The sequence below is a fragment of the Ursus arctos genome, unplaced genomic scaffold (genome assembly GCF_023065955.2).
Source record: "Ursus arctos isolate Adak ecotype North America unplaced genomic scaffold, UrsArc2.0 scaffold_18, whole genome shotgun sequence".
NCBI classification, from domain to species: domain Eukaryota; kingdom Metazoa; phylum Chordata; class Mammalia; order Carnivora; family Ursidae; genus Ursus; species Ursus arctos.
In genome coordinates this window covers 52,398,246-52,425,228 of record NW_026622852.1, presented here as the reverse complement: position 1 = coordinate 52,425,228, position 26,983 = coordinate 52,398,246, and the positions used below count along the sequence as shown (strand labels likewise).

The following is a 26,983-nucleotide window of genomic DNA, read 5'->3' as shown; positions in this document are numbered from 1 at the left end:
GTTAAGAGGAATAAATGAGTTCATACAAGTTAGGTACTTAGCACATATTAAGCATGCGATGAACCTTCGCTTAGAACTATTATTTTTAGGCTGTAATCCCAATTCTCCTTACACCTGTTAAAGTAGGTATGGTGTTCAGTGGGTTGAGTGGATGTTCGGAGCCCAATAAATATACAGAACTTCAACAACAACAAAAATTCTCTCCAAGAAAAAATTCTCTGTATCTTCATAGTTTGAGTAGATAAACTATACTTCCCACATTACGAGACACTACATAAATAATGTAAAAAGGAATCCTTTCTGGTTTGGTTCAATGTCACTGGTGTTATTTTATTTTATTTATTTTTAAAGATTTTTATTTATTTATTTGACAGAGAGAGACAGCCAGCGAGAGAGGGAACACAAGCAGGGGGAGTGAGAGAGGAAAAAGCAGGCTCCCAGCGGAGGAGCCCGATATGGGGCTCGATCTCAGGACCCTGCGATCACGCCCTAGGCTGAAGGCAGACGCTTAACGACTGAGCCACCCAGGAGCCCCCACTGGTGTTATTTTAAAGCCTACCATTTCTACTCAGCCAGACCCTGCAGGAATTCCAGCAGTGTCTGCCGATTTGGCATCCACCCATCCCTGAGTGGACTGTCATGCAGGTGAAGATCTTTTCAGAGAACCCTAACAAGTGAGATTTTATCACAGCATTATTGACCCCCAAATTAACAAGACAGGGGCAGTTCTAAAAGCACTCCTTGGCTTCCATTAATAAAGGTTAGCTGTTACATTAGGCAGACCAGTATACTCTGGGGAGTAACTAGTATCTTATTAAGTTATAAATACATTTAATGGCCTCAGTACTGGTTTCTTATTTTGGAATATGAGGAAGGAAAAATGGAACTCATAATCATTAGAGTCTAAGTACAATGCCACTATTTGTTATAACGTATATTTACCTACAGTACTGCTTACGGACTACCTTGTTTTTCTAGAGCCCACATATTCCCTCAAAGGACACTGTGACTCTCCTGTAATTGTAGCCACAAGAAAGTGGTAGATTATAAAATCACATTACTTGGTTTTGAGTCAAACGAGTCAGACCAGTTCAGAGTAAGACTGAGACTTCCTTCCCCACTCTCAGTTCCCTTCTGGTTTCTCATTAAGGGGAAAAAAAAGTGCCGTCCGTGCCCATCTCCATTCACTGAACTCTGAACAGAGCGCTGACCAAGTTCTCTTATAAAGAACACAAGACAGAGTTGGAGGGGCACAGAGTTCTTATCTTCCACTTTCTGCACAGAGAACAATCATATTTAAAATCATTTACCAAATAATAAATGGCTATTACATCAAGCTCAAGCTTACCTCATTTCCTGTTGCTGACCTGCTAGCTGGTCCATTGACTGTGGGCAAATTCTAGAGCTGTGTACCCTCCAAGATGCCCCGGCATGGAGACTGTCTCAAGGAACACTCCGGTGGTTTGGTGGGAAGCGGTCCCTGAATTGACTATGAGGAAATCTAAATAAACTGCACAGGTGTTATACGCTCCATCTGGGTTACACCCCTCACATCCCACCCCCCTTCTGTTCCCAAATACAAACGAGCCACTTCCATCTCTTGCTTTCTCCTGATAAGGAACACAGTGCTTCTCAACTTCACACCCCAGAGGTCTCCGCCCCTGCGGGAGCTGTGTGAGGAAGCCTGCTCCCCAGGTGGGCTGGACTGCGGGTAACCAGGGGCCTCAGCGCCGGTCAGGGGGGTCACCATGCCGCAGCGCCTAAGCTGTCTGCCCTTGGTCAGCGTGGACAGGCCCCACCTCAAAAAGGGCTAGAAATGGTTCTTCTGGACTTCTTCCCACACAGAGAATGGCTAAGCTAGCTGAGGCAATCTGTAGTTGGCTTTAAAATCAGCAATGGGGAGGGGAAAAGAAACCTCACAACAAACAGTGGTAACAGAAGGTTTGTGTGGGAAGACGGTTAAGTTTGGTCTAAAACAAGCAGTGTCTCTGGTAATGAGCTGTTGTTAGGAAATACGTGGGCCCCCTCAGTGCCTGCAGCACTTTTAAAGAGCACGGTTGCTGTTTCTTGAGGGTTTTTTCAGGGGGGATGAGTGGGGGAAGGCACAGTGAGGAGAGGGAGAGACCCAACTAAAGAGCATGGGGGCATTACAGGGCACCGGAAGAAGCATCTCCAGGTGGTGCAGCCGTGAATCCCAGCTCCGCTCTGCAGCCACTGTTGCACCGTAACAGGACTACCTTCTCTCAGGCACAACGGCTCCTCCGGGAAATGGGTGTACCTAAACAATCAGCCGGGGTCTGGGTGTGAAACAGAGGGCACACTCAGCTGGGGTGCCTGACTTTCATAAAAGGGCTATTTATAAAGGGTGTGGGCAGGGTTAGGAACTTCTGTGAGGACAGTGAAGCCCTCCAGGGCTGGCAAAACAGGGAGTCAGGCCCAATCCTCTGCTGGCTAGGACAAGGAGAGGGTGTGGTCACCAAACCCTGAAGCTGTCGGACAGGAGCTGCGGCCTTAGGCAGAGGAGGCCGGCCACTGTCAACCCACACCTGGCAGGAAGGAGCCAGGAGAGTGAATCCACCGACCTCTCCTCGAATCCACCAAGCTCCTTCCAGAGTATCTCTGGTGTACCCTGACCAGAAGACGGGACAGGTCTGCAGAGGCCAGCCTCCAGAGCGAAGCACGGAGTAAGGAGGGGATCTGGAGGTGCCAACAGAATATCTAGCACACCTAACACCTGATGGAGCTGGTGGGGGGTTAAAATGAGATAATCATCATAAATGCCTGACACAGCACATGCTCACTCACTACCCACTTGGTCAGACTATCCATTTGGCATTTACTTCTCAAAAGGCCACAATATAACTTTTATTCTCAGGGGGCAAAAGCCAGGATGGAAACAAAGACATGTGGTCATATAACCAGAGTGAAAAACAAAACTTTTACAAAGTTGACGGATAACATTTATTAAAACATGTCATACAAAAGGGCATGGTCTCTTCTATAAGAAGAAAATATTAAACAGTAACATTCAATTAAGTAAAACCATGCTGTACACTGAAGACAGCAATATATAAAGACAAAACTATTCAACTTTTGCAACACAGGCATAACATTTCACAAAATATCAATAAGATATGCACCTAATGATAATCTGTTTATCATCAAATGGTTCTGTGATCTAAGAGTCACCTGACTTGCATAAATAAAGTAATTTTCTGGAAGAAACATTGGGAACCTCATAAAAGGAAAGAAGGCAGCAGCAACTGACATTATGACACAGGCTTCAAGCAACACTAAAAAAAAAAAAAAAAAAAAAAAAAGTCACATTTGCAAAATGTGTTCCAGCATCTTCCCATTGGGCACTATCAGTAGAGATTTGAAATAAGAAACATGTACCTTTAAATATATAAGTAGCAAAGAAAAAACCCAAACAAACAAACCCTGGTTTTACTCAACAAAGTTAGTGACCCATGAAAGCAATTAAATGACAAAATTAGTGTGGCACAGATGGGGGTGGGGAAGGGGGTAAATATGCTGCTTGGTTTCCAGCATTCCTAAACGAGACCTTTACAAAGACAAACACCTGGATTTGGTGTGATGGAGCCCTCCCCACCCTCACGCAGGGGGCTATGGCAAATCCCCCTCCCCAGGACAAGCACAACTGGGCTGCTTCTGCTCTGCCCCCATGTCACTTCAGGGGCAGCTTGGGGATGCGAGTGCCTCCGCAGGAAGGGGTCACTGAGACCGAGCAGCTCTCCCAAACAGCTAGAAGCCAGTGCCGGGTCAGTTTAGTTCAGCAAATGGCCACTAAAATGGAGAAGACCCTTTCGGGCAGACTCTTTGAAAGTTGTGGCCTACCGAAGGGACTGGAGGAAGGTGAGATCTAGAAATCAGAAATCAACAGGATGGGGCCCAGGGAGCGCCTGAGGGTAACCCTCAACACGTGAGGAAAGGCTACCAGTCCTTCCTTAGACAGTGATCCCTACCTGACCGAGTGGATTGCTGTCACGTGCAGATCTAAAATTAAAGGCATGGTATAAATACTACTATTACATACCACTGGTGGTGCCTTGAAGCCCTTTCCCACTGGGATTGGAGAAGAACCACAGTTAAGACTCAAAGTAGGGGACATATACCTTGGTTGTAGGCCATTAACACGATCCCTGAAAGACTGTTTGGAAAATGTTACCCACAACTATCCAAACTCATTTGGAAGGATAAAGATTTTCTAAAGCTGTACTGAGGCTACGGAGAGAGACTATCCAACCCAGAATGGGCAGGAAAAAAAGGTAGTAATCCAGTATGATCTCCTAATCCTAAAAAGCAAAGTCTATAAAAATTCACTCTCACTATCCAAACTAAGGCAACCTCTTTCCCCCCGCCTCTCTGAACATGGCCAGCATTTCAGATGCCCAACCACCTCACAGGGTCTGGCTGACCCAATTAGCTACCCGAATTTTAAGGGAAACCCCAACTACCATGAACAACCAAAAACAGCAGATGTGAGGAACTTACACTTTAAATTCTATACTTAGCTGATGTACATCTAAGGATTTCGATAAAAGACACCTTTCTTCACAACACATGAGATAAGTCCCAGCACAACTGACTACGTCCCAAACTGCCACCCAAGGGCTGCCCACCACTCCTGGCTAAACAAGAGTTCTTCAACATTACTCATAACAAAGGTGCTGGGCTAATTTCAGCATAACTGAAGAACCATGATTTTTCTAGAATATTTTTATTTTACCTCTCAGACTCTTCTCCCAAAATGTCCCAATGCTCATTTGAATACAATCTTTAATGGGAAACAGCACATCAAACCTTCCCAATCATTAGAAAATGACCTGCTAATACCATGGGAGAGGGTGATCAGCTTTTGGCAGAACCAAATGGCTTCACTGCCTTGGTACTGAAATCAGTAGGAATAAAAAAACAATTTCTTCTCACACATAACGGCTAGGATCATCCCTAAAACCCATTGGCTTCTAACATGAAAAAAAAGAGGAGCAATTGAACTGTTTGCACAGTCACCTCTATACACATCTGTCAGGTATGCAGAGAAAGGACTGTTAACTGGTGAAGTTTCGACACAAAGAGAATATTAATGTGGCAAACAACCAAGAGGTAATATCTAGTTTCTAGGTTAAAAAAATCAATATATATATATTTATAATAAAGTTTTAAATACAAAGTGCTTTTTATATATCGAGAATGATACAGTGTTCATGAATAGATCCCTGTTTTGTAATGTTGATTACAAGAGTTAACTGGTAAGTAAGTACTTTCTTTCCCCTTCCGGACGACAACGTTCGACAAGTACATGCCTTTGTGGCTGGAGCGTGAGGACTGGAGGCCATTGCTAGCAGTGTCTATCACATAAGAGCAAAGCCAAACTTTTAAAACAAAATTTCACCTCAAATCCGGGAAAAGTTATTTTTATTTTAAGGAAAAAAGTTTCCACTTGGAAGTAAAAGACCAGTAATTTGTGGAAAAGCTGACATAACAGTAGCACCCTGTCCTACCCTGGTGAGAACTTCAGGTACCTGACGCAGCTTGGAAGCATCCCGAACAGAAGCTTCCTTTTTAACCTAAAACATCTGCCCGAGCTGCAGAAAAGGTCGCAAGAACAGCTGCTTTTCTTGCTGGTTTCTGGTGCGTACAGCTAAGTGGACTTGTAAATTTATGCAGCTTTACCTAGAATTTGGGAGCATGAATCTGTAGACTACTTTCTAAAATTAGGATTCCTTCTCCCCCCCTTTGAAAACACATTCCAGCACTCCTAAAGAACTGGCAGCATTAGCTCAGTGTGCCCCTCTAAGACTACCTCCCCCCACCAGTGTATTTTCAAGACTCCTCTTGCTTGGGCAGTTGTTTTTTTTCTGCCGCTCAAAATTCTGCTACTCAGCAACTCTCACTGACAGTTGGGAGTGTCACTGTGGCCCCCATAAACTCCTTCTGCTCACAGGTAACTCTCAGCCATCACTTCTGGCTCGTTCCCACTAACTGTGGTCACTGACTGACCTCTTCAGGAAGCATCATAATCTGAGAGAGAAATGGCTGCAGCAGCCAATGGTACCATGGTCAGAGTCAAAGCCGGCTAGACGCCTACTAGCCACAGAGCAGATCCCGCTGTGTGGATGCTATAATTAAACAGGATTTGGGACAGCAAACCAATTAGAAATACCTATCTCTGGCACCCTAGAGAATTACAATTAGATACAATTGTCCAAACTAAATGTTAGTACTAAAATACAAAACTTTGCCTTATCAAGAGTCTGAAACACATCGTGACAGTGGCATCTTAACAGAAATTGAAGCTTGTACCGTAAGTTATTTGTTTCATACTTAGAACGTCACCCTCTTAGCATCTCCATAGGTTTTTAGTTAAAATACCCTTCAGAGAGAATAAAACCAGAGGAGAGGGCTCTGTTAATCAATTTCGCATCCTAGGAATCACATTATTTGTAGCTTTTACATTAAGTAGCATTTCATTCAGTGAGGCAGCTACCGAAACAAATCCACATTACCTAAGTTATCTATGGTGAGAGCTAAATAAAATTCCGACATGACCTTGTAATGAGTGATCAAAACTTGCTGCCCCCTGAAACAGAACTGGTAGGCTGGAGTCCAGTTCCAAGCGCAGGTGTCTCTATCACCAAGTCCACCTGCCTCAATCACAACAACGAGCCTGAAGTTTTACCTCGCCAGCTGGGAGGTGGGTTAACTTCTCCCCATTACCCACTCCAGGCCTGGACAGGAACATACAAATTTGAGGAATTAGATTTTTAAATTGGCCTACTTAGAGCTGGTCTTTCAGAAATATCTTCCATTTTTTTTAAGCTTCTCTCATAATAGCAAGTAGCACGCATCATCTGTGCCCAGATTTGCATAATTACCATAGTTTATTTTTGTGCCTGCCACTCAAGGGCCAGATCCTATTTTTAGTTAGCCTCAGTCGTATTCTGCTCAGCCTTTGCAGCTTCGTAGGACTTGGTACAAGAAGTCACATGCCTGTGGAAACTGTCCCTCCACATAAATCTCTTTGCACAGATATTACACTCATACGGCTTTATGCCTGTATGAATTTTCATGTGGCCCACGAGATGATGCTTCATTTTGAATTTCTTACCGCAGACACCACAGCCATAAGGCCGAAGACCGAGGTGCATGCTCATGTGTCGATCTCTCTGACTCTTGTGAGTGAAACTTTTCCCACACTGACAAGGATACAGCTTGTCGGTGGCTGAGAATCCTAAATGGGAAGCTTCTTCTTTAATCCCTGTTACCATTTCAATATTCTCACTGTAGCCTGATGCTAGGGCAGTCTCCTGTCTGTGCCCAATTAGATTCCCATCTGACCTCTCTCCAGAAAACTCTTCCATGGAAGAGCCATAGAAATCCACCTGCTCATCGTAATTGCTTTCATCAGCCTGTTCGTCGAACTCTGCTTCCACCTTTTTTTCCCCGACGTGGAAGTCCTCCTCTACGCCCGAAGGCTGCACCGAGTGCTCCGTCTGCATAGTATTGATGGATTCAGTGACCTGGTGCTCATCATAGGGGGCGTGCACATCCATGCCCTCACATGTCTGTTCAAAGCGCTCGGGCTTCACATGGATCCAGCGTTTGTGAGCCATTATGCTGGGCTTGCTGTACATGGGACGGGTGTAGTGGAACTCGGCACTGTCGCTGGCCCCCTCCTCCCCATCCTGGCTCGCCATTTCCGTGCTCAGCCGGTCATGCTCTGTGGACGAGTTGCTGGGAAGGTATTCGTGCTCGGTGAGCTGAGATGACAGCTCGTCTTTGGTGCTCTCCTCTTCATTCTCTCCATCCCTCAGTTCTTGGGCTTTGGGGAAATCAGCATGGCTCCCAGAGCCCAGCTCAAAGCTCTCTACCAGGCCATTATAACTACTGCTGCTTGGAGACTGGTGGTCACTGCCATGATTTAGCTTCTGACAAAGGACTGTAGGGTTTCCCTCTAAAACCTCAGTGCACTTGTCTACCACATGCCACATCTGGAGGAAGCTTGCTGCTGTTAAGTAACTAACAATTTCTGGAGCAGGCATGACTAGGCGTCCCGTATAACTAGATAAGAGAATGTTCTCAAATACTCTTGGGTTCATCACATCAGGTAAAACAATCCTCCTGCTGTTTTTCAGGAGTACCTGGTCACAAAAGTAGGGTGAACTGGCAGCAAGAACAGCTTTGTGTGCCCGGAAAATGTGGCCTTGGACAACAATGGAAACATCACATAATTGTCCTTGCTGGCGCTGCTGGTTCAGTTTTTGCAGAATGGTGCTGGAAAAATCAGGAAATTCTACTCGAAAAGAGTTTGTTCCAGGCTCCATTTCATCACAAATCTTGTGCGGTGCTACAAGAGAAAGAAAAATTAGTACTAAATCCAGCCCAAAGAGAAACTGACTGAGCACTAAAAAAATTAAGACACGTTCTATAGTTCCATCGGGTCCCCTTGCTGTGGGCATTAGTGGGGGGAGCAGTCATCCCCCAGAGCAAGGCTTTCTGGGGTGAGTATGCCAAAAACAGGAACCACCCACCACTCTGCACAGTATTAACTCTTGATTTTGCCTATATCTGTGAATGAGAGAATAGAATCCAGAGATGTGATCTGTAAGCTATACAAATCTCCTAAATAAAACAAAGTAAATATTTCTAGTCCAAACAAACATGGTACCTACCCAAACGACAGAATTTTTAAGAAACCTCAGATTCGATCCACATTTGCCAAGTTGGGGTGAGGCAGTGAGGATGGAATTGTGAGAAGGAAAAACTATGTAAAGGTTCTGAGACAAGAGTGAACTCAGCAACTGTAAGGAACTGCAAGGAGATCAGTAGGCTAGACGCCAGTGTGCGAGTGAGGGGAAAGGGGCTGACGTGGCCAGAACAATCTTGCCTTTGGTCCTTCAGCACCACAGGCAGAAACCAACCGAAGCCCCAAACAATGTGAGTTTCTCTGCTAGCCATCAGAATTTTAGCCCTTTAGGAGCTTCTGATGTGAAGCAGAATGAAGTGGGAAGGCAAGGTATTCCTCCTCTATCTGGTGGTCTCCAAGTTGTTTATAGACCAAAGAGCATAGTAAATATTGTCCCGTTACTGAGTGAACTCAATCCGAAGATAAAACTATAACAAAGAATAAAGGATCGCCTATGTTATTACTGTAAATATATTTTGTGGGGTAGTAAAGCATTAGAGAAAATTTCAAACAGTAACAATCAACAAGATAAACTCTGTCTGAGATCCTGCTCATGTCCCATAATTCCATGGTAAATTAAAATAAACCAGTAAACCCAAGAGATTTATTAGCACTATCCGTCACCTAGCTCTAATACTATATCCAAACACTGTTAAATGCCAGATTTTCTTTTTTTTTTTTTTTAAAGATTTTATTTATTTATTTGACAGAGATAGAGACAGCCAGCGAGAGAGGGAACACAAGCAGGGGAGTGGGAGAGGAAGAAGCAGGCTCATAGCGGAGGAGCCTGATGTGGGGCTCGATCCCATAACGCCGGGATCACGCCCTGAGCCGAAGGCAGACGCTTAACCGCTGTGCCACCCAGGCGCCCCAAATGCCAGATTTTCTAAGTATGAGATTAAAAAAAAAAAAAAAAGAAACAAACCCAAAGACTGAAAGTCATCTTTGAGAGATAGGGAGAAAGACCAAGAAAAGAAACTAATATTTCTTGAGTAATTACTATATAGCAAGGACTGTACACCTTTTTTTTTCACGTAATCTTTATAATGACTCTGCAAATGTGGAGACTGATATTCTCAAGTTCAGCTATTTCAAGTAACTTTCCCAAGGTTAAAATAAGAACTAATTTTTATTAAATGGGGATTTGATTCTAGGTCTCTATGACTTCAAAGCCTATGCTATTTTCCCTATAACATCATTCTGCTTCTTCTAGGAAGATGTCAAAATACCAGGTTACTCATTAATAATTTTTAAAGGTAAGACGGTATTTTTAGAAAGAAGTATTAATTTATGGTCATGATAATTTAAAACAAAAATAGACCAGGAAACAAACTATTTAGGTATATGCAATTTCAAGAGGAGAAGTTAAGTAGTATATAAACTAAAACTTAGAAGTATGGAAATTCTGAGAAATATCTGGGTAAACAGATTCTCTTGCTACATCACATCACTGTAGAATTTGGGTTTTAGCTATTTGAAAAAAAAGGGGGATAATACACACATGTAAAGACATTTACAGAAAATTCTTTAAAAAAAACCCAAAACTCTTCACCACTTATTCCTACTCCCCCTCCCAAAGAAAATCACCATTAACAAACTCATATATTTCTAGAAACTTCTATGTGCTTATATAAGAATAAATCATATATATCCTTTAAAAATCTTTACCCAAATGGGCTCATTACCTACATTTTATTCTGCTTTTAGCTTTTGTCACTTAATAGATCTTGCAGAACTTCTGACATAGCATAGACTGATTGTGTCCTCCAAATTCATGTTGAAACCTATTTCCTCAACGTGATCGCATTTGGAGGAGGGTTTTTAGGTGGTGATGAGGTCATGAGGGCAGAATCCTCATGAATGGAATTAGTGCTCTTGTAAAAGAGACACCAGGGGCACCTGACTGGCTCAGTCGGTAGAGTATGTGACTCAATCTCAGGGTTGAGTTGAGTTTGAGCCCCACATTGAGCGTAGAGTTTACTTAATAAAAATACTAAAAAATTAAAAGAGACACAGAGACTACTTTGCCTTTTTGGCCATGTGAAGACACATGGAAAAGACAAGCTATCTATGAACCAGGGAGTGGGTCCTCCCTAGACACAGAATCTGCAAGTGCTTTGACCTTGGACTTCTTAGCCTCCAGAACTCTGAGAAATAAATTTCTGATGTTTATAAGCCGCCCAGTCCACAGTATTTTGTTAGAGTAGCCCAAACGGACTAATGTACCACATTAGCACAGAAAGAGCTAATTCAGTTCTGTTTAATGATTATAAAGCTCCTGCTATATGGACATACCCTAATTTACACAGCTCTCTTCTTACAGAATTTCAATTGTCTGGGCTTTTGAAACTATGAGCAATGCTATTGTAATATACACAATATAATTATACATCTGCACATAACTATCTTGGCATATCTTTGGAAATATCTATAAGGTAATCTCTACCAATGGAAGAGCACTTGACATTCTGATGTGTATTACCAAGCTACTTTCCAGAAAGGTTGCACCAAGACACACTCCTACCAACAGTAAACAACAGTGTCTACTCCTCCACACTCTTAACAACACTAGACATTATCAAACCAGGAAAAAAGTTTGCAAATCTCCTAAGTGAATAATCCATGATTCATTGTTGTTTTGATCAACATTTAATTATGAATGAGAATGATATTCTTTATTCTGGTGTTTACTGGTCATTTGTTTTTCCTATAAATTATCAGTCATATTCTTTGCTCAAATAAATTGGGCAATTCATCCTACTGATTTGTAGTTTTTTTTAATAAACGCAAGAAATTAACTTTGAAATGTAATACAAATTACCCAATCTTTGCTTTTATGGCTCCAGGGTTTTGTATTAGACATAGAAAGGCATTCCCGACTCCAAGATTATTTTTAAAAAGTAAAATGAATTATTTAGCTTTTTTCCCCGGTACCATTTTTAAAAAAGCATTTAAATGTTTAATACACAAAGAGTTTGTTTTGGCAGAAGGAGCAAGGTTGGGATCCAGCCCTTTTCCCTCCAAAATATCTAGCCTATTTTCCCAACACTGTTACTGAATACCAATCTTTTCCTTAAGATTTCAAGTATCTTCTGTGGAATCTTAAGTGACTGAGAAGAAGACTTTTAAAAACAATCTACAAAAATAAATGTCATAAATGTCGTAAGTCATATTAGAGGAAATGGTGGAGTAGGAAGCTCTAGGGATCAGTCCCTCCACCAAAACAAGCAGTAAACTGCTGAATAATCAGAATCAACTATTTCAGAACTCTGGAATCTGATCAGACACTTGTAGCAACCAAGACAATGCTGGCTGAAGGGAGAGGCTGTTGTAAGAGAGCTGTATGCACAAACCAACTATAATCCCCATTCCTCACCCCTGCGCCAGCCTGTGGGACAGTGGCCCACATTCCTAAAGTGGCTGGATCATGCCAGGGAGGACAACAAGGATTACGTGCTTCAAAAGCTGGGGGGTTTGCATTCTGCCCAGTATGGTGGATCCACACAGCTTTGTTTTGGCCCGCTCAAGCGGCAGTGGCTTCCCCAGCAGCATCATAATTTTTTTTTTTTGATCATAAGATTTTAAAAAGATAAACACACTTCCCTGCCCCTCCGCCCCCAGGACCTGGGTTGAAGTATTTAAGGAAGCTGTCAGGTCACAGGTTGACCACATAATAAAGCAACAGAAACTTCACTGACTACATGCAACAAGGGATATAGACTTTGCAAAATCATTTGGAAAAACTGTCATGCAAACAGACAACTGCAGCCCTCATCAAGTGACAAAAGAAATCCCGTAGGATGGGAAGAATCTGATTTCAAGAGTTACCATATTAGAATACATGAAATGTTCAAGCTCTTAACCAAAACTACAAAGTATACAAAGAAAAAAGAAAATAGGTGCATTCACAAGAAAAAGAATATTAGAAACTATCCCTGAGGAATTCCAGACATTGGAATTACTAGCCAAAGTTGTTAAATCATCTGCCTTGTATATGCTCAAACTGCTTTAAAAAAAAAAAGACAAACCCAAAAAACCCCACTATGCACAAAAAACTAAAGGAAATCAGGAGAAAAATGTCAATAAGGAGACAGAAATTATAAAAAGGAACCAAACAGAAATTCTGGAGCCAAGAAGAATAATAGCTGTGTTGTGGGCTGCATTGTATCCCCTCAAAATTCATGTTGAAGCCCTGACTTCCCAAGTACCCTAGAATGTGACTGTTTTGGGATATAAAGCCTTTAAAGAGGGAATTAAAATAGGGTTGTTCGGGTGGGCCCTAATCCAAAATGACTGGTATTCTTGTAAGAAATGAAATTTGGACACACAGAGAAACGTGAGGTGTGCACAATGTGAACATACAGTAAAAAGGTGGTCATCTGCAAGCCGAGAAGAAAGGCTTCAGGAGAAACCAAATCTACCAACACCACGATCTTGGTCTTTTAGCCTCCAGAATTGTGAAAAAACAAATTCCTGTTGTTTAAGCCATCTAGTCTGTGGTGTTTTGTTTGAAAGACATAGGAAACAAATACAAATACAAATTAAAAATCCATAAGAGGAGTTCAATGACGATTTTTTTTTTTTAAGATTTTATTTATTTATTTGACACAGAGAGAGCCAGCGAGAGAGGGAACACAGGCAGGGGAAATGGGAGAGGAAGAAGCAGGCTCCCAGCGGAGGAGCCTGATGTGGGGCTCAATCCCAGGACTCCGGGATCACGCCCTGAGCCGAAGGCAGACGCTCAAGGACTGAGCCACCCAGGGGCCCCATCAATGACAATTTAAAAAGGCAAAAGAAAAAAAATCAGCAAACTCAAGGACAAAGCAATTGCAATTACCCAGTCAGAGGGATAGAAAGAAAAATGAGAAGAAATTAGCACAATCTGAGGTACCCCATCAAATGTACCAACATGCACACCATGGGGGTCTCCAAAGAAAGAAGAGGCAGAAACAGTATTAAAAGATATACTGGTAGAAAACTAATCAAATTTGATAAGACAAACGCATACAGCCGAGAAGCTCAAAAAGCTCCAAGCAGAGTAAAATTAAAGAGCTCCACATTAGACACACTAGAAGTTAAATAGCAAAAAGTCAAAGACAGGGAGTTGAGAGCAGCAAGAAAGAACTGCCTCATCACATAAAAAAGGATCTTTAATAAGATCCACAGCTAATTTTCTTTCTTTCTTTTTTTTTAAGATTTATTTATTTGAGAGAGAGCAAGAGTGAGAGAGAAAAGCAGAATCCCTGCTGAGCAGAGAGCCCGCGAGGCAGGGTGGGGCTCGATCCCAGGCAACGTCAGGCACCTAACTGCCTGAGCCACCCAGGTGCCCCTTCACAGCTAATTTCTCATCAAAGACCGTTGAGGCCAGAAGGCAGTGGTATGACATTTAACGTGTTAGAAGAAAAAACTGTCAAGTGGTAATTCTCTATCTGGCAAAACAACCCTTTCTTGAATAAAGGAGAAATTAAGACATTCCCAGATAAACAAAAGCTAAGGCATTCATTACCAGTAAACCTCCTCTACCAGATACGATAAAAAGCAGTCCTTCAGGCTGAGATAAAAGAATACTAGGTAATAATTCCAAGGCATATGAAGGAATAAAGACCACTGATAAAGGTTAACAACATAAACATAAAAGCTGTTATTATTCTTTTGACTTATAACTCCTTTTTTCCTGTATGCTTTAAAACGCAAACGCATAAAACAATACTTATAAATCTATGTCAACAGACAATGTATGAAGATAATCCATGACAATAACAACATGAAGGGGGAGGGATGGATATGTAAGAAGCAGAGTATCTGTGTACTACTTAAACTAAGTTTGGGGGTGCCTGGGTGGCTCAATTAAGTGACCAACTTTGATTTCGGCTCAGGTCATGATCTTAGGGTCCGGAGATGGAGCCCCACGCTTAAGAGTCTCTCTCCTTCTCCACACCTCCCCACCCCCACTCAAGCGCACGTGTGTGCTCTCTTAAAAAGAAAAAAAACCGGAACTAAGTTTGATTAGTCAAACTAGGTTGCTGCTAAGTTTAAGATGTTAGTTGTAAACCTCAATGTAACTACTAAGAAAAGAATATACATGAAAAGGAAAGATGAGAATCAAAACGGCATACCAAAAGAAGAGGAAATAAATGGTTTTATTTTATCTTTTTTAGTTTTTAAAAGGTAGTAATGGAGGAATTGTGGAACAAAAAACATACAAGATAATACAGAAAACAGCTAAATGGTAGAAATAAATCCTTCCTTATCAGTATTTAAATGTAAATGGCTTAAACTCTCCAATTAAAAGGTGGAGACAGGCAGAACAGATTTAAAAAATATGATTTACTTGTATCTTGTCTATAAGAGACAACTTATAAAAGTAAAATGATAGAAAAGATATTCCATGCAAAGAGTAACCAAAAAAGAGCTGGAGTGGTTATATTATTATCAGACAAAACAGACTAAGTCAAAAAGGTTATGAGAACAAAGGACATTATATATTGATAAAAGGTTCAATCTATCAAGATGATATAACAACCATAAACATATATGCACCTAACAAGAGAAACATATGGAACAAATATATGAAGCAAAAATGGACAAAACTGAAGAGAGAAACGACCAATCTACAACAAGGGGTGGTGACTCCAATTCCTCACTTTCAGTAATGGACAGAAAAAAACAGACTTAGGATCTACAAGGAAACAGAGGACTTAAACAACACTACAACAAATCAATGACAGCTAAGAGACAGCATACAGAATATAAAAAGGAAAAAAGCTCTGATACATGCTACAATGTAAACACTGACAACATTATGGTAAAATCATGCTCAACATTAACTTAAAGAAGCCAGGCACAAAAGGACACGTTTAATTCCACTTATGTGAAATATCTAGAATAGGCAAATTCAGAGGCAAAAAAGTAGATTAGAGGTTATCATGGGCTCAGAGGAATTATGAATGGGAGTTATCATTTAATGGGTAGAGTTTCTGTTTGGTGTGATGAAAAAAATTGGGGGGGGTCAGAAAGCAGTGTTGTTTGCACAACATTATGAGTGTAATTAATGCCACTTGAAAATGGTTAAAATGGCAAACTGACATTTTTTACTATACATTAAAAAAAAAAAACTGGGGGGGGAAGTCACATAACTTTATTTTCAACTATGTCAAGGTGGTAACGGTCCTTATAATTTAAAAGTATCTGACTTCTGGGGCGCCTGGCTGGCTCAGTTGGTGGAGCATGTGAATGCGACTCTTGATCTCAGGGTTTTGAGTTCAAGCCCCATGCTGGGTGTAGAGGTTAAAAATAAAATACTTTAGAGAAATAAAAATAAAATATAAGTATCCGACCTCTGCCCTTAACTTTGGGTGAGTGTGGTCTTTCTACGTCCCTGATCTTAGTAACATGCAAAGCCTGAACCTCTCCTTCAGGTTTTCCTGCTACCTCAGCCTATTTATAAGCTCACAAGCACTTGTGATCTATATTACCAGTATAGCTGCTGTTTCAATTTTTTAAGAAACTTTCACATTAGTAATTAACTCACTAAAATAAACATATAAATAAGTAAACCAACATAAAATACTATATGCAAAGTACTGTGGGGGAATTTCTAAAATGATCATGGAATCGCACTGTCCAGAGTTTATAATCTGGTAGGGGAGATTAAAAAAAAAAAACACATGCATACAAACCTGTTATTCAAAGCAAAGCATAATAAAAGCACAAGAGAATTATAAACTCAAGAGAAATTCAGAGGAGGGGAACTGGTGTATCTTACAGTCAATGTATCCTTTTACAATAAATTTTAGTTTCACCAGAGTTAAGAGGGAAGACTTGAGAGCGGTATATAATTCTTCCCATCTACCATATCCTAACCAAAATAACCTACAAAAAATGAAAAAATTGGCCTTGGTCCTGGAAACTAGGGACCAGAGTTATCTGGTTAAACATTAAGGACAGAGTGGAGATAGGGCCAAACTGAAAAGAGACATTACCCCTGTAACTCCACCTACTACCCCAGACAATCCTGAGAGAAGAACACTAATGCCTGTTCGTTCGGAAGGTCCATCCTCGGCTAAAATCCCAGAGTGGACTATGGGACAGGCCCTGCAGATTAGCAACATTCAGAGCTGGCTGCATCGGAATATCAAAGGTTGCAGAGTGCCTCAGCAGAAATTTTTTAAAACTTGACATGAGAGGGTGGGGCTCAGTAGGAGCCCCAGGAAGGAGGCAGAGACATTTGCCAGCTGGGCCAAAGAGACTAAAGTAGGTCCCTGGTATCAGAATTTCACTAACACTTGGGGTGCCTGGGTGGCTCAGTTGGTTGAGGGTCTGCCTTCAGATCAGGTCCTGGGATCAAGCCCTGAATCCAGCTCTCTGCTCAGAGGGCGTCTGCTTCTCCCATTCTCTCTCCCTCTGCGGGCGCGCTCTCTTGCTCTCAAATAAATAAAATCTTAAAAAACAAACAATTTCACTAACACAGAAGAAAGTGCACAGAGCTCAAGCTCTCCTAACAGTATCTAAGCTAGCCTCTGGCCCAGCCATTCAATTCAAGTTAACCCCCGTGTCAGGATGGTTCAGCCTGTCCTCCAGCTAAAGAGGAAAGAGTTAGTTCTAACAGCATTCGGGTATATGGTAAAAAAAATAAAAATAAAAAATAAAAAACACCAAACAACCCACCCACAAAGGGGGAAATTTTTCAGACCCAAGCAGAATGTTTCCCTCTAAAGGATTAAAAACCCGGTTGGTTTTATTCTTTAAGTACATAGGGTCTGTAAATATATTCTACAATAACAAAAAAGAAGAAAATAGTAAGGGATAAACAAAGAGCACAGTTTTGTTTTGTTTTTTAAAGTAAGCTCTATGCCCAATGTGAGGGCTTGAACTTAAGACCCCAAGATCAAGAGTCACATGCCCTACTGACTGAGCCAGCCACGTGCCCTTAAAGAGCACAGCTTAGATAACATTTTTATTTTTATTTATTTTATTTTTACTTTTAGTAGGCTCCATGTCCAGTGTGGAGCCCAAAGTGGGGCTTGAATTCACGACCCTGAGATGAAGACCTGAGCTGAGACCAAGAATCAGACGCTTAACTGACGGAGCCACTGAGGTGCCCCTCTAGACAGCATTTTAATTTTTTAAAAAGATTTTATTTATTTGACAGAGAGAGAATGAGAAAGCGTGCCCAAGCAGGGGGAGAGGCAGAGGGAGAAGCAGACTCCCTGCTGAACAGGGAGCCTGATGTGGGGCTCCATCCCAGAACCCCGGGATCATGACCTAGGCAGAAGGCAGACACTTAACTGACTGAACCACCCAGGTACCCCTAGATAGTATTTTTTAAATGATGTTTCCACAAACTTATGAAAACATGGTCTTTCTGGGAAAAAAAAAAAAAAAGAGCTGATGACTTAAAGATAAGATGTAGAGAAACTAATAACAGAGCAGAAATGTAAACAGGCAATCAGGAGCAGAAGTGCCACAGCGGAAAATGGAATCAGTGATGTGGAAGGCACTCTGGGGAAACTTCTATCAGAATGCAAGAGGAGGATAAAAATATAAAAACAGAGAGAGAGAAGAGAATAAATAGAACAGGAGAACAGGGAATAGAGATCCAACGTATGGCTAGTTAGTGTCCTTGAGACAAAGAACTGAACAGAGTAGAAGGAGAAAATAAAATATTTAATAGAAGAAAATTCCTGAATGAAAAATTTTGAATATTTAGAAGTCTTCCCTCAGTAGTGGGGACAAATTAGCCCCAAACAAAATGCAGCCTTGGTCCTGTTAAACAGATCTTGAAAACAAGCCTCAAAAGGATCAAACTATTTAGAATATTTGCATAATACAAAAATATCCAGACCCCAAGAAAGTAAAATTCATGCCTGGCATCCAATGAAAAATCACCAGGCATGCAAAGAAGCAGGAGAATATAACCCATAATAAAGAAACAAAAAATTTGATCAATAGGAACAGACCCAGAAATGACAAATTTATATAATTGGTAGAAAATTCTATATTACATATGTTTAAGAAAATAGAGGAAAATTAAGCATAGTAAGTAAACAGGGAAACTATAAAAAAAAGACCCAAACCGAATTTCTACAGATTAAACACAAATAAGCAACACTGAGGAACAATAACACTGCAGGAAAAAGATGAGTGAACCTGAAAACACAGCAATAGAAACAACCTAAAATAAAGCAGAAGGGGGTGGGCAGGACAAAAAAAGGAGAGGGGAAGGGGAAACAAAGTATCAGTGAACCCTGAGAAAACTTCAAGGCACCTAACTGGAGTCCCTGAAGGAGAGGAGATGGAGGGTATAAAAACTAAAACTTATTTGAAGAAATAGTCAAATCTTTCCAAATTTTATGAAAACAACAAATCCACACACCCAAGAACCTCAACGAATTCCAAGAAGCATAAAGAAAACTTCACCATGCCACACCATAATCAAATCACTTCAAACAAGGAGTAAGAAAACTCTTAAAAGCAGCTAGAGGGAAAAAAGCCATTTTGTACAGAGAACCAAGGATAAGAAAGGCTGAAAACTTCTTGTCAGAAACATTGTCAGTCCGAAGACAGTAGACAATGCAAGACAGGCATCTTCAAAGTACTAAAAGAAAAAACTTGTCAACTTATATTCTATACCCAATCAAAATAGCTTTCAAAATAAAGGCAAAATACTTGTTCAGATACAGAAAAGATTACAGAATTCATCACCAAAAAGGTCAAAAGAATGGGTATATGAAAACAACAGCAAGCCAGGCAACATTATTAATATCAAAGTAAGATTCAATGTAAAAAGCATCAAATGGGATAAAAGCTTATTGTTCTTATTTTTTTTGCAAGTTTATTGTTAGTTGATGAATTCCATAATTCACAGTGAGAGTTATCTGGCAAACTATGTGTAAATGTAATATAATCTTCAGGAAACAAGACTGACATAAACATAACTGTAGTAAGAAATATACATTTCCCTCTTTTAATCCTTAAGTCAGGTAGGCAAAGGATAATTGGAACGCAGAAACTTAGATTGGTATCATTGGTAATGCTAATTTAAATGAAACATACAATCTCTACAGTACACAAATAACATATCTTTTTTAAGTTTTCATAGGACATTTACAAAAAAAAAAAAAAAGTGGGCACAGAGAGCATCAGTTATCCCCAAAGCAGAAATGCACATACACAGCACATTTGATCACATGTGATTACACAATGTAATAAATCCAGAAATATTAAAGAATAAATCTTAAAAACCCTACCCAATAATTAAACAAAATTCTTAATTCTAAAACAAAGAAATTAAAACTGGCAAATTCACAAAATTAGGAAAAAGAAATAGAACACAATGACATTATAGAAACTTTAAGATAGGAGACAATTCCACACTAAGAAATTTTTAAAATCTCATGGATAAAAAGTTGTAGAGAAAAATATAAATTATCAGAATTAACCTGAGAAGAAAAAAAAATCTGAACAGATAACTGTGGAGAAATTACCAAACAGTTCAAATGATTTCCAAAAGCACATCGGGCCTAGAATAATTTATGGGAAAATTCTGTAAAGGAAATTAATTCCTATGCTGTATAAACTGTTTCAGAGGGGAAAGAAGAGCAAGGGAATAACTGTGGGAGAAAACTTACTAATTACTTTTATTTAAACCCTGGTATCAAAATTAGATGTGAAAAAACTACAAGCCCACCTCACTTATTAACTAACATAGAAAGAAAAATATAAATCACATGTCATTCTGGTTTGTTTTCTTTAAGCTCTTGTGGGTCAAGCGCACTGTGAGTATGGCACACTGAAGAAACTGAGTTATTGCTCCCATCCCACTGAGGGCAAGGTCCTCACCTATGGTAAAACTACCACCAGAAAGCCAGCTCACAGGCTCTCTCTGAGCTCTTTTCCACTCAAGATCACTCCTGTGCTTCCTTCTACAAGCGATAGGGTGTGGTGGGAGACAAACCTGGGAAGGATTGCTGGGACTACCCTGCTAAACGCGCAATCGGACCTTTAAATGTGGGCACTGGGGGCAGCACTGGAAACTTCTCAGTGATATGCTGTGAAATATGTTCAGGAAAGACAATCTGCTGATGCACTTAAAAGCAGGAGTAAGTCTGAAGTACAGGCTTAATTATAAGATTTCAGCAGGGGCGCCTGGGGGGCTCAGGCAGTTAAGCACCCGCCTTTGGCTCACCAGAGTCCAGGGATCAAGCCTTGCATTGGGCTCCCTCTTCAGCGGGGAGTCAGCTTCTCCCTCTGCCCCTCACCCAGCTCTTGCTCTCTCTCTCTCAAATAAATAAATAAAATCTTTAAAAAAAAGATTTCAACAAATATAATCAAGGTTTGACGCAATGAAAGTAACAGTGCGTATGGAAAACAAAGAACTGGTAGGACCGACTGAATTGGTAAGCAGGAAGATGCAAGGGTAGCGCAAGTGAAAAGATAACCTCCAATGTGGGAGAAAATATATGCATATCACATAGCTGTTCAGTGACCTGTATCCAAAATATATAAAGAACTCTCGAAATTTCATAGCAGACAACTGAAAAACGGGCAAAGGATTTGAATAGACATTTCTCTAAAGAAGATATACAAATGAGCACACAAAAAAATGCTCCGTATCATTATTTACTAGGGAAATGCAAATTCAAACCACAATGAGATATCACCCATTCAGATGGCTATGATAAATAAAACAGACAAAAACAAGTATTGACATAGATGTGGAAGGATCAGAACCATTATACACTGCTAGTGGGAATATAAAATGGCTCAGCCACTTTGGAAAACAGTTTAGCAGCCCTTTAAAGAGTTAAACATAGAGCTACCATGTAACTCAACAACTTTACACATAGGCATATACCCAAGGGCACTGAAAACATATGATATCCACAAAACCTTACACACAGATATCCACAACAGCATTATCCATCATGGCCCAAAAGTGGAAACAACCCAAAGGTCCTCATCTGATCACTAAATAAATAGAAGGTGGTATATCCATACAATGAAATATTATTCCTTTTTATTATGTAAGTATTATTGTATTATGCCATTCTTTGGCAATAAAAATGCATGATAGCACCGCTGAACCTTGAAAACATTATGCTAAGTGAAAGAAGTTAGATACAAAAGACCACATCTTTGTATGATTCCATTTATAAGAAATGTCCAGAATAGAAAGATTTGTAGACAAAAAGTAAATCAGTGGCTGCCAGAAACTACGGGGAAAGGAAAGGGCAGTGACTGACTGCTGGTTTTTTTTTTGGGTGGGGGGAGGGGTGATGAAAATCCTCAAATTAGATTGTGGTGATGGGTATACAACCCACTGAATATACCAAAAAACTTTTAATTGCACATGAATTGTATCTTAAGAAAGCTTTAAAAAATAAAGTAATGCAAAGTAAACTAGTTACCTATACTGACTACGAAGCTTCCAAACCGGGTAACCAGGAAAATGTTGTAATTAGTAGAGATAATAACAGCATCTACTATTTATTAAATGTGCACATTGTACCAAAATCTGTACAGAAGCACTGTATGTATTTTATCTCATTAGTCCTCAAAATAACCCACTGGATAGGTATTTTTTATTCCTATTGTACAGAATAGGAAACAAACAGGCCTAACTACTTGCTTAAGGTCATATAACTAGCGGATGTTTAAATTGGAATTTAAATTCAAAACACTTGCTCAGGCCCAATACAGCCTGATGATAGTATGGAAGGTAAAGGTGAAAAATAAACACAAATTTTCACAATATAAACAACTGAAATAATTTATAATACACAACATATTCCTAAACTCCAGAGCAAATTATGTACCATCATTAGACTTAATGAGATACTAGCAATTTTATTTATCTTGCACATAGTTAAGGAAAACAAAACAAAACAAAACCCAATAGTAACAGTTCTAAAACATGCACACCTATCCCCACTCATTCCCTCCATAGTTCATGGAGGCTCTCTGGTTTTCTTAAAAGCAGGGAAAAACAGTGAAATATTGAAGAATCACCAAGCTCTAGATGACCTTCAAGATCTCTTCCAACTTTGATGAGTTTAATAGTAATCTGTATTTATTATACAGCTAAAGAACAGTATGTCAAGTTTTATACATTATTTAAACACAATTACAAGTCTGAAAAACACAGATAGCAACATAATAGGGAAGCAGACCCATCAGCCTTGAAGCCCTCCAGAGATTTCTTAATCAGAACAGAGGGCAATTTGCATGCTTACTGTAGGGAGCACATTTAAACACAGTAAATACCACTTTAGTAAATCTAAAGACTGGCACAAGTGTACAAAAATACCAATACCCCATGCCCACCAAAATTCTTTACATTAGTCAAATGCTTTACAGTTCACAAAGCAGACTATGGAAACCTGGGTCTTACAATACCCCTGAATCCTCATACTCATTTTTAAGATGAGTAAACTGAAGCTCAGGAAGGTTAAAGACCTGCCCAACATCATACACCTCAAAAATGGTAGGTCAGGATTCAAATCAGTTCAATTTAAATCTATTATTTTTCTAAGTTAAAAAAAGTCACTCAGCAGAGAAGTTTCTCTGAAGTTAAATGCTGTAAGGGTACGATGTAAAGCAGTGACTGGTCTTAAAATATGCAAGAGCTCCTCGCCAGAAAAGTAAAAGAAACTCTGGTCTAGAGCAATTAAATACAACTACATTATTATTTTTGCTGAAAAAGAAACCATTTTAGTAAGTAACTTTAAAAACCTGTCTTTTTAGTAAGTTCATAGCTTACCTAATGCAAAGCTGTATTCCTGGGAAAAAGCCCCTTATGTCATGGCCATCACAAAGCAGTACGGATGAATGAGGAAGAGGAACCCATTTCTCAGTTTTGCTTCAAATTAAAATGGCACTGATTTCTGAAAGGAAAAATCATGTTGAAAATATAAGAGAGATTCTGGTGACATTTACTATGTCCATGTGCCTTGCTAATAAATAATACAGGTGTGTGAGCAGCAGAATGAAAACTAATCAAGACTGGTATTTTTTGGTTATATTAGCTTCTATTCTGTACCTTCTTTGCTTCTGTGTTGTATTTTTTATTTTTTTTAAAGATTTTTATTTATTTGACAGAGAGAGAGAGCACAAGCAGGGGGAGCAGCAGGCAGAGGGAGAGGGAGAAGCAAGCTCCCTGCTGAGCAAGGAGCAGGATGTGGGACTCGATCCCAGGACCCTGGGACCATGACCCAAGCTGAAGGCAGCCAACTAACCGACTGAGCCACCCAGGCACCCCCTGTGTTGTACTTTTTAAATAGACTTCTAATTTTGAAATAATTTTAGATTTACAGGAAAGTTACAAAAAACGCCAAGAGTTCTGTACACCCCTCAACCCCTTGCCCACTTTTAATAACATCTTACATTACCATGGCACATTGGTTAAAAGCAGAAAACCAACACTGATCAATGTCTATGTAGCTTTACAGAATGAAAAGACCCTTTGGAAAAGTGTTTTCAGTCTCCAGACCATTGCCAATCAGCACCCCTACAGGTTCTAATCGGAAGACTTTAGCCAAAGAATTTAATAAAACCTATTTTAGCATTTAAAAAAAATTAACTACCTACTTGATTCTTGTCTCCCCCGAATTTTAAGCCACTGCTGAATGTTTTACTTAAAACTTCAGGGCAAACATTCCATTGTGGTAAACTCTGAGATTCAAAAGAGAAGGTATTGTTCTAACCACTAACTTCCCACTTATCAGTCATCCTGCCATTACATTACAATATAGCCAAGGAAATGGTTTTAAATGCACTCTCATGTTCCTTAGCATTTGGGGTAAGAAGCTCAAATCAAGAAAAGCAGAAGGCAGAAACAGCGCTCAGTTTCAGGAAAATGATTAGCTACAAACCGACGAAATAAAGGAAAGTTTGCCCTCAACACGTTACAAATAAGACAAAAATCTTTCTATTCCAACTGTAAATATAAATAAGGTAAAAAGGAAAAGTTCATGAAAATGATAGAGTACATTCAACTGATTTTAAGAGCCATATTTCAAAATTTCCGCAATCAGGATGTGATGGCCATGTGGAAATTTTAATGCTTGCCACTGCCTGAGACAATGATAGAGCATTCCTGAGAGCCTCATCAGTGCTTCTGAAGACATAAAGGAGGACACTGTGGAAAAGTACGGACCCAACTGTGAACTGAAAAGTATTCAAAAGGGTAGCAATGTTAAAAGTTTAACACTTTAACCAATTTATTTCACTTCTTTTTCTTTTTATTTAGGCTTTAGAATGATGTCATTCACAACGTTGTGCAACCATCACAACTATCCACTTCCATAACTTTTTCATCATCCCAAACTAAAACTCTGTATCCATTAAACAATAACTCTCCATCCCCTCGTCTGCCAGCCCCCGGTAAACTATATTCTACTTTCTGTCTCTATGAATTTGCCTATTTTAGATACCTCACATAAGGGGACTCAAACGATATTTGTTCTTTTGTGTCTGGCTTATTTCTCCAGTGAGTACTTTAGTAAAGCAAAGAATGAAATCTCAAATTATTAGGTTTCTTAATAATTTAACCGTACATACTGACACAATCTCTGAACTAAGCATACAGCTTTCCCAGAAATCCTGCTGCTCCTTGAGCCCCAAGGAGCAGAGAATCTCAGACTGACCCTTCCTTTGCCTGTAGACAGGCCCATTTAAGCAGCTGGAACTGAAAGAGCAGGCTCCTGAGAGTCCTGGAGGCCATCCTGGGGTAAGTGGATGGAGTCAAGGGAAGTCGGGAGATATGCAGGCTTAAAAACCATGGGTAAGAAAAGGCAAGGATTTATCAAACTACTTTGGCCCCGAGATGGTCTCCCGTTTGCCTGCCAGGAGGAGCTCCTGCACCCAGACGCTTAGGTTGGGCGACACCTGTCAGAGTTGAGGCCAGACCGCAGTCTAGTCACTGAGAATGTCACCAGTGCAGGAAACTTCACGGGGTCATGAGTCACTTTGCATGGCTCAGAGGTCCGGACAAGCCTGCCCTGCCCCGCCCAGACAAACCCAGTTAGGAAAGGCACAAACAAGAAAGACACAAAACTGGCAGAAACACAGATGGCCAAAGAGCACGGCTGACAGGCAGGCCATGAATGAGAGTACAGACTGAGTGGGAAACACAGGGTCAAGAAACACAAGCAAAGTAGAGACAAATAAAAACAGGGTCCAGATAGAGATGGGCTCAAGAGAGAAACAGGAGAGAAATACAAAGTTGACAGGGGAAGAGTTGAGAGGCAGAAAGGGCAGGTGACAACAGGTGACAGAGACCGCAACAGAGGTGAAACACTACTTAGAAGTAAACAGAGACAGATACCAGCAAAGTCCGAGTGCAGCCCTTCTCCTGGCCTTGCCTCGAACCCGAGGCCGCCACGCCGCACCCACACTGCGCCCCCGAAAGGCCGGCGGACGTACCGGGGCGGGATCTCTAAGCGCTCTGGCCCGCCGAGGTCCGCCGCCGCGGGGTGACCTTGGGCGAGACGCTGCCTCGGGGACCTTGGTGTCGCGGTCCACGTACCAGGCTGGTTGGAGACCGCAGGAGTCGGACCGGGGTGGCAGAACTCCAACTGCCAGAGCGCGGCTTAGGCATCCCGGTCTGCGGAATGGGCCTGCCGGGCCGACGGCGCGCGCACGCCGGGACCTGCAGGGAAGCCCTTAAACCTCTCCGGCTTCCCTCCCTGCCCTCTCGCTACCTGTTGTCCGGACTCCGCCGTACCTGCTCAGGGCTCCGCGCTCACATAACCCGCCCGCCGGACACTTTCCGCCACCGGCGTCAGGCCCGTTCAAGCCGTCGCCGCCGCGACCGCCTCAGCCTGCGCCTCCCGCCCCCGGAAACGCTTCCCGGTTCCGCCCCCGAAACTGCCAGTGCTTCCGGGGGTGCGTCAGAGAGAAAGCGGTGTGCGCATGCGGGACTCGCTTTCGGGGCGGGGCGTCAGAAGAGCGCGCCGTTGCAGGCAACTACTGCGACGGGCAACCTGGCTCAGGTCAATAGGCTTTAGGGACTATGAGTGAGGCCACTACTGGGAATTAGGGAGCTGATACTAAGTCCTAAATCCCTTTCAAACTTTATCTCTCTCATGCTGCCTAGCAGAGATCGTGTCAAGTCCGTTTTTGTCCCACAGTGCCTTTGGCACGTAGTGGATGCTCTGTCAATGTACAACGAAAGGAACAGTTCCCTCTGTGTGGCAGGCGCTGTGCTGGGTCCCCCTAAGGACCCATTTTGTTCAGGTACCAGAGGAGATCCTTTGATCTCAGGGGAGGTAG

The 26,983-nt window shown here is 41.2% G+C and overlaps 1 protein-coding gene across 5 annotated transcripts; it reads right to left on the bottom strand.

The window, feature by feature from the left end:
* Nucleotides 1-2,937: 2,937 nt before the first annotated feature.
* On the bottom strand, nt 2,938-26,582 carry ZBTB43 (zinc finger and BTB domain containing 43). 5 transcript variants are annotated; one of them, XM_026513980.4, is made up of 3 exons: nt 26,436-26,582; nt 23,472-23,595; nt 2,938-8,371 (listed from the first exon to the last, which is right to left on the bottom strand). In XM_026513980.4, the coding sequence occupies exon 3, from the start codon at nt 8,346-8,348 to the stop codon at nt 6,945-6,947; it is 1,404 nt and encodes a 467-aa protein (XP_026369765.1). In that variant the 5' UTR covers nt 8,349-8,371; nt 23,472-23,595; nt 26,436-26,582; the 3' UTR covers nt 2,938-6,944. The 5 variants fall into 5 exon arrangements, with proteins under 5 accessions (XP_026369765.1, XP_026369767.1, XP_026369766.1 ...); XM_026513982.4 differs by having other exon boundaries at nt 26,135-26,562; XM_026513981.4 differs by having other exon boundaries at nt 26,413-26,562.
* Nucleotides 26,583-26,983: the final 401 nt, after the last annotated feature.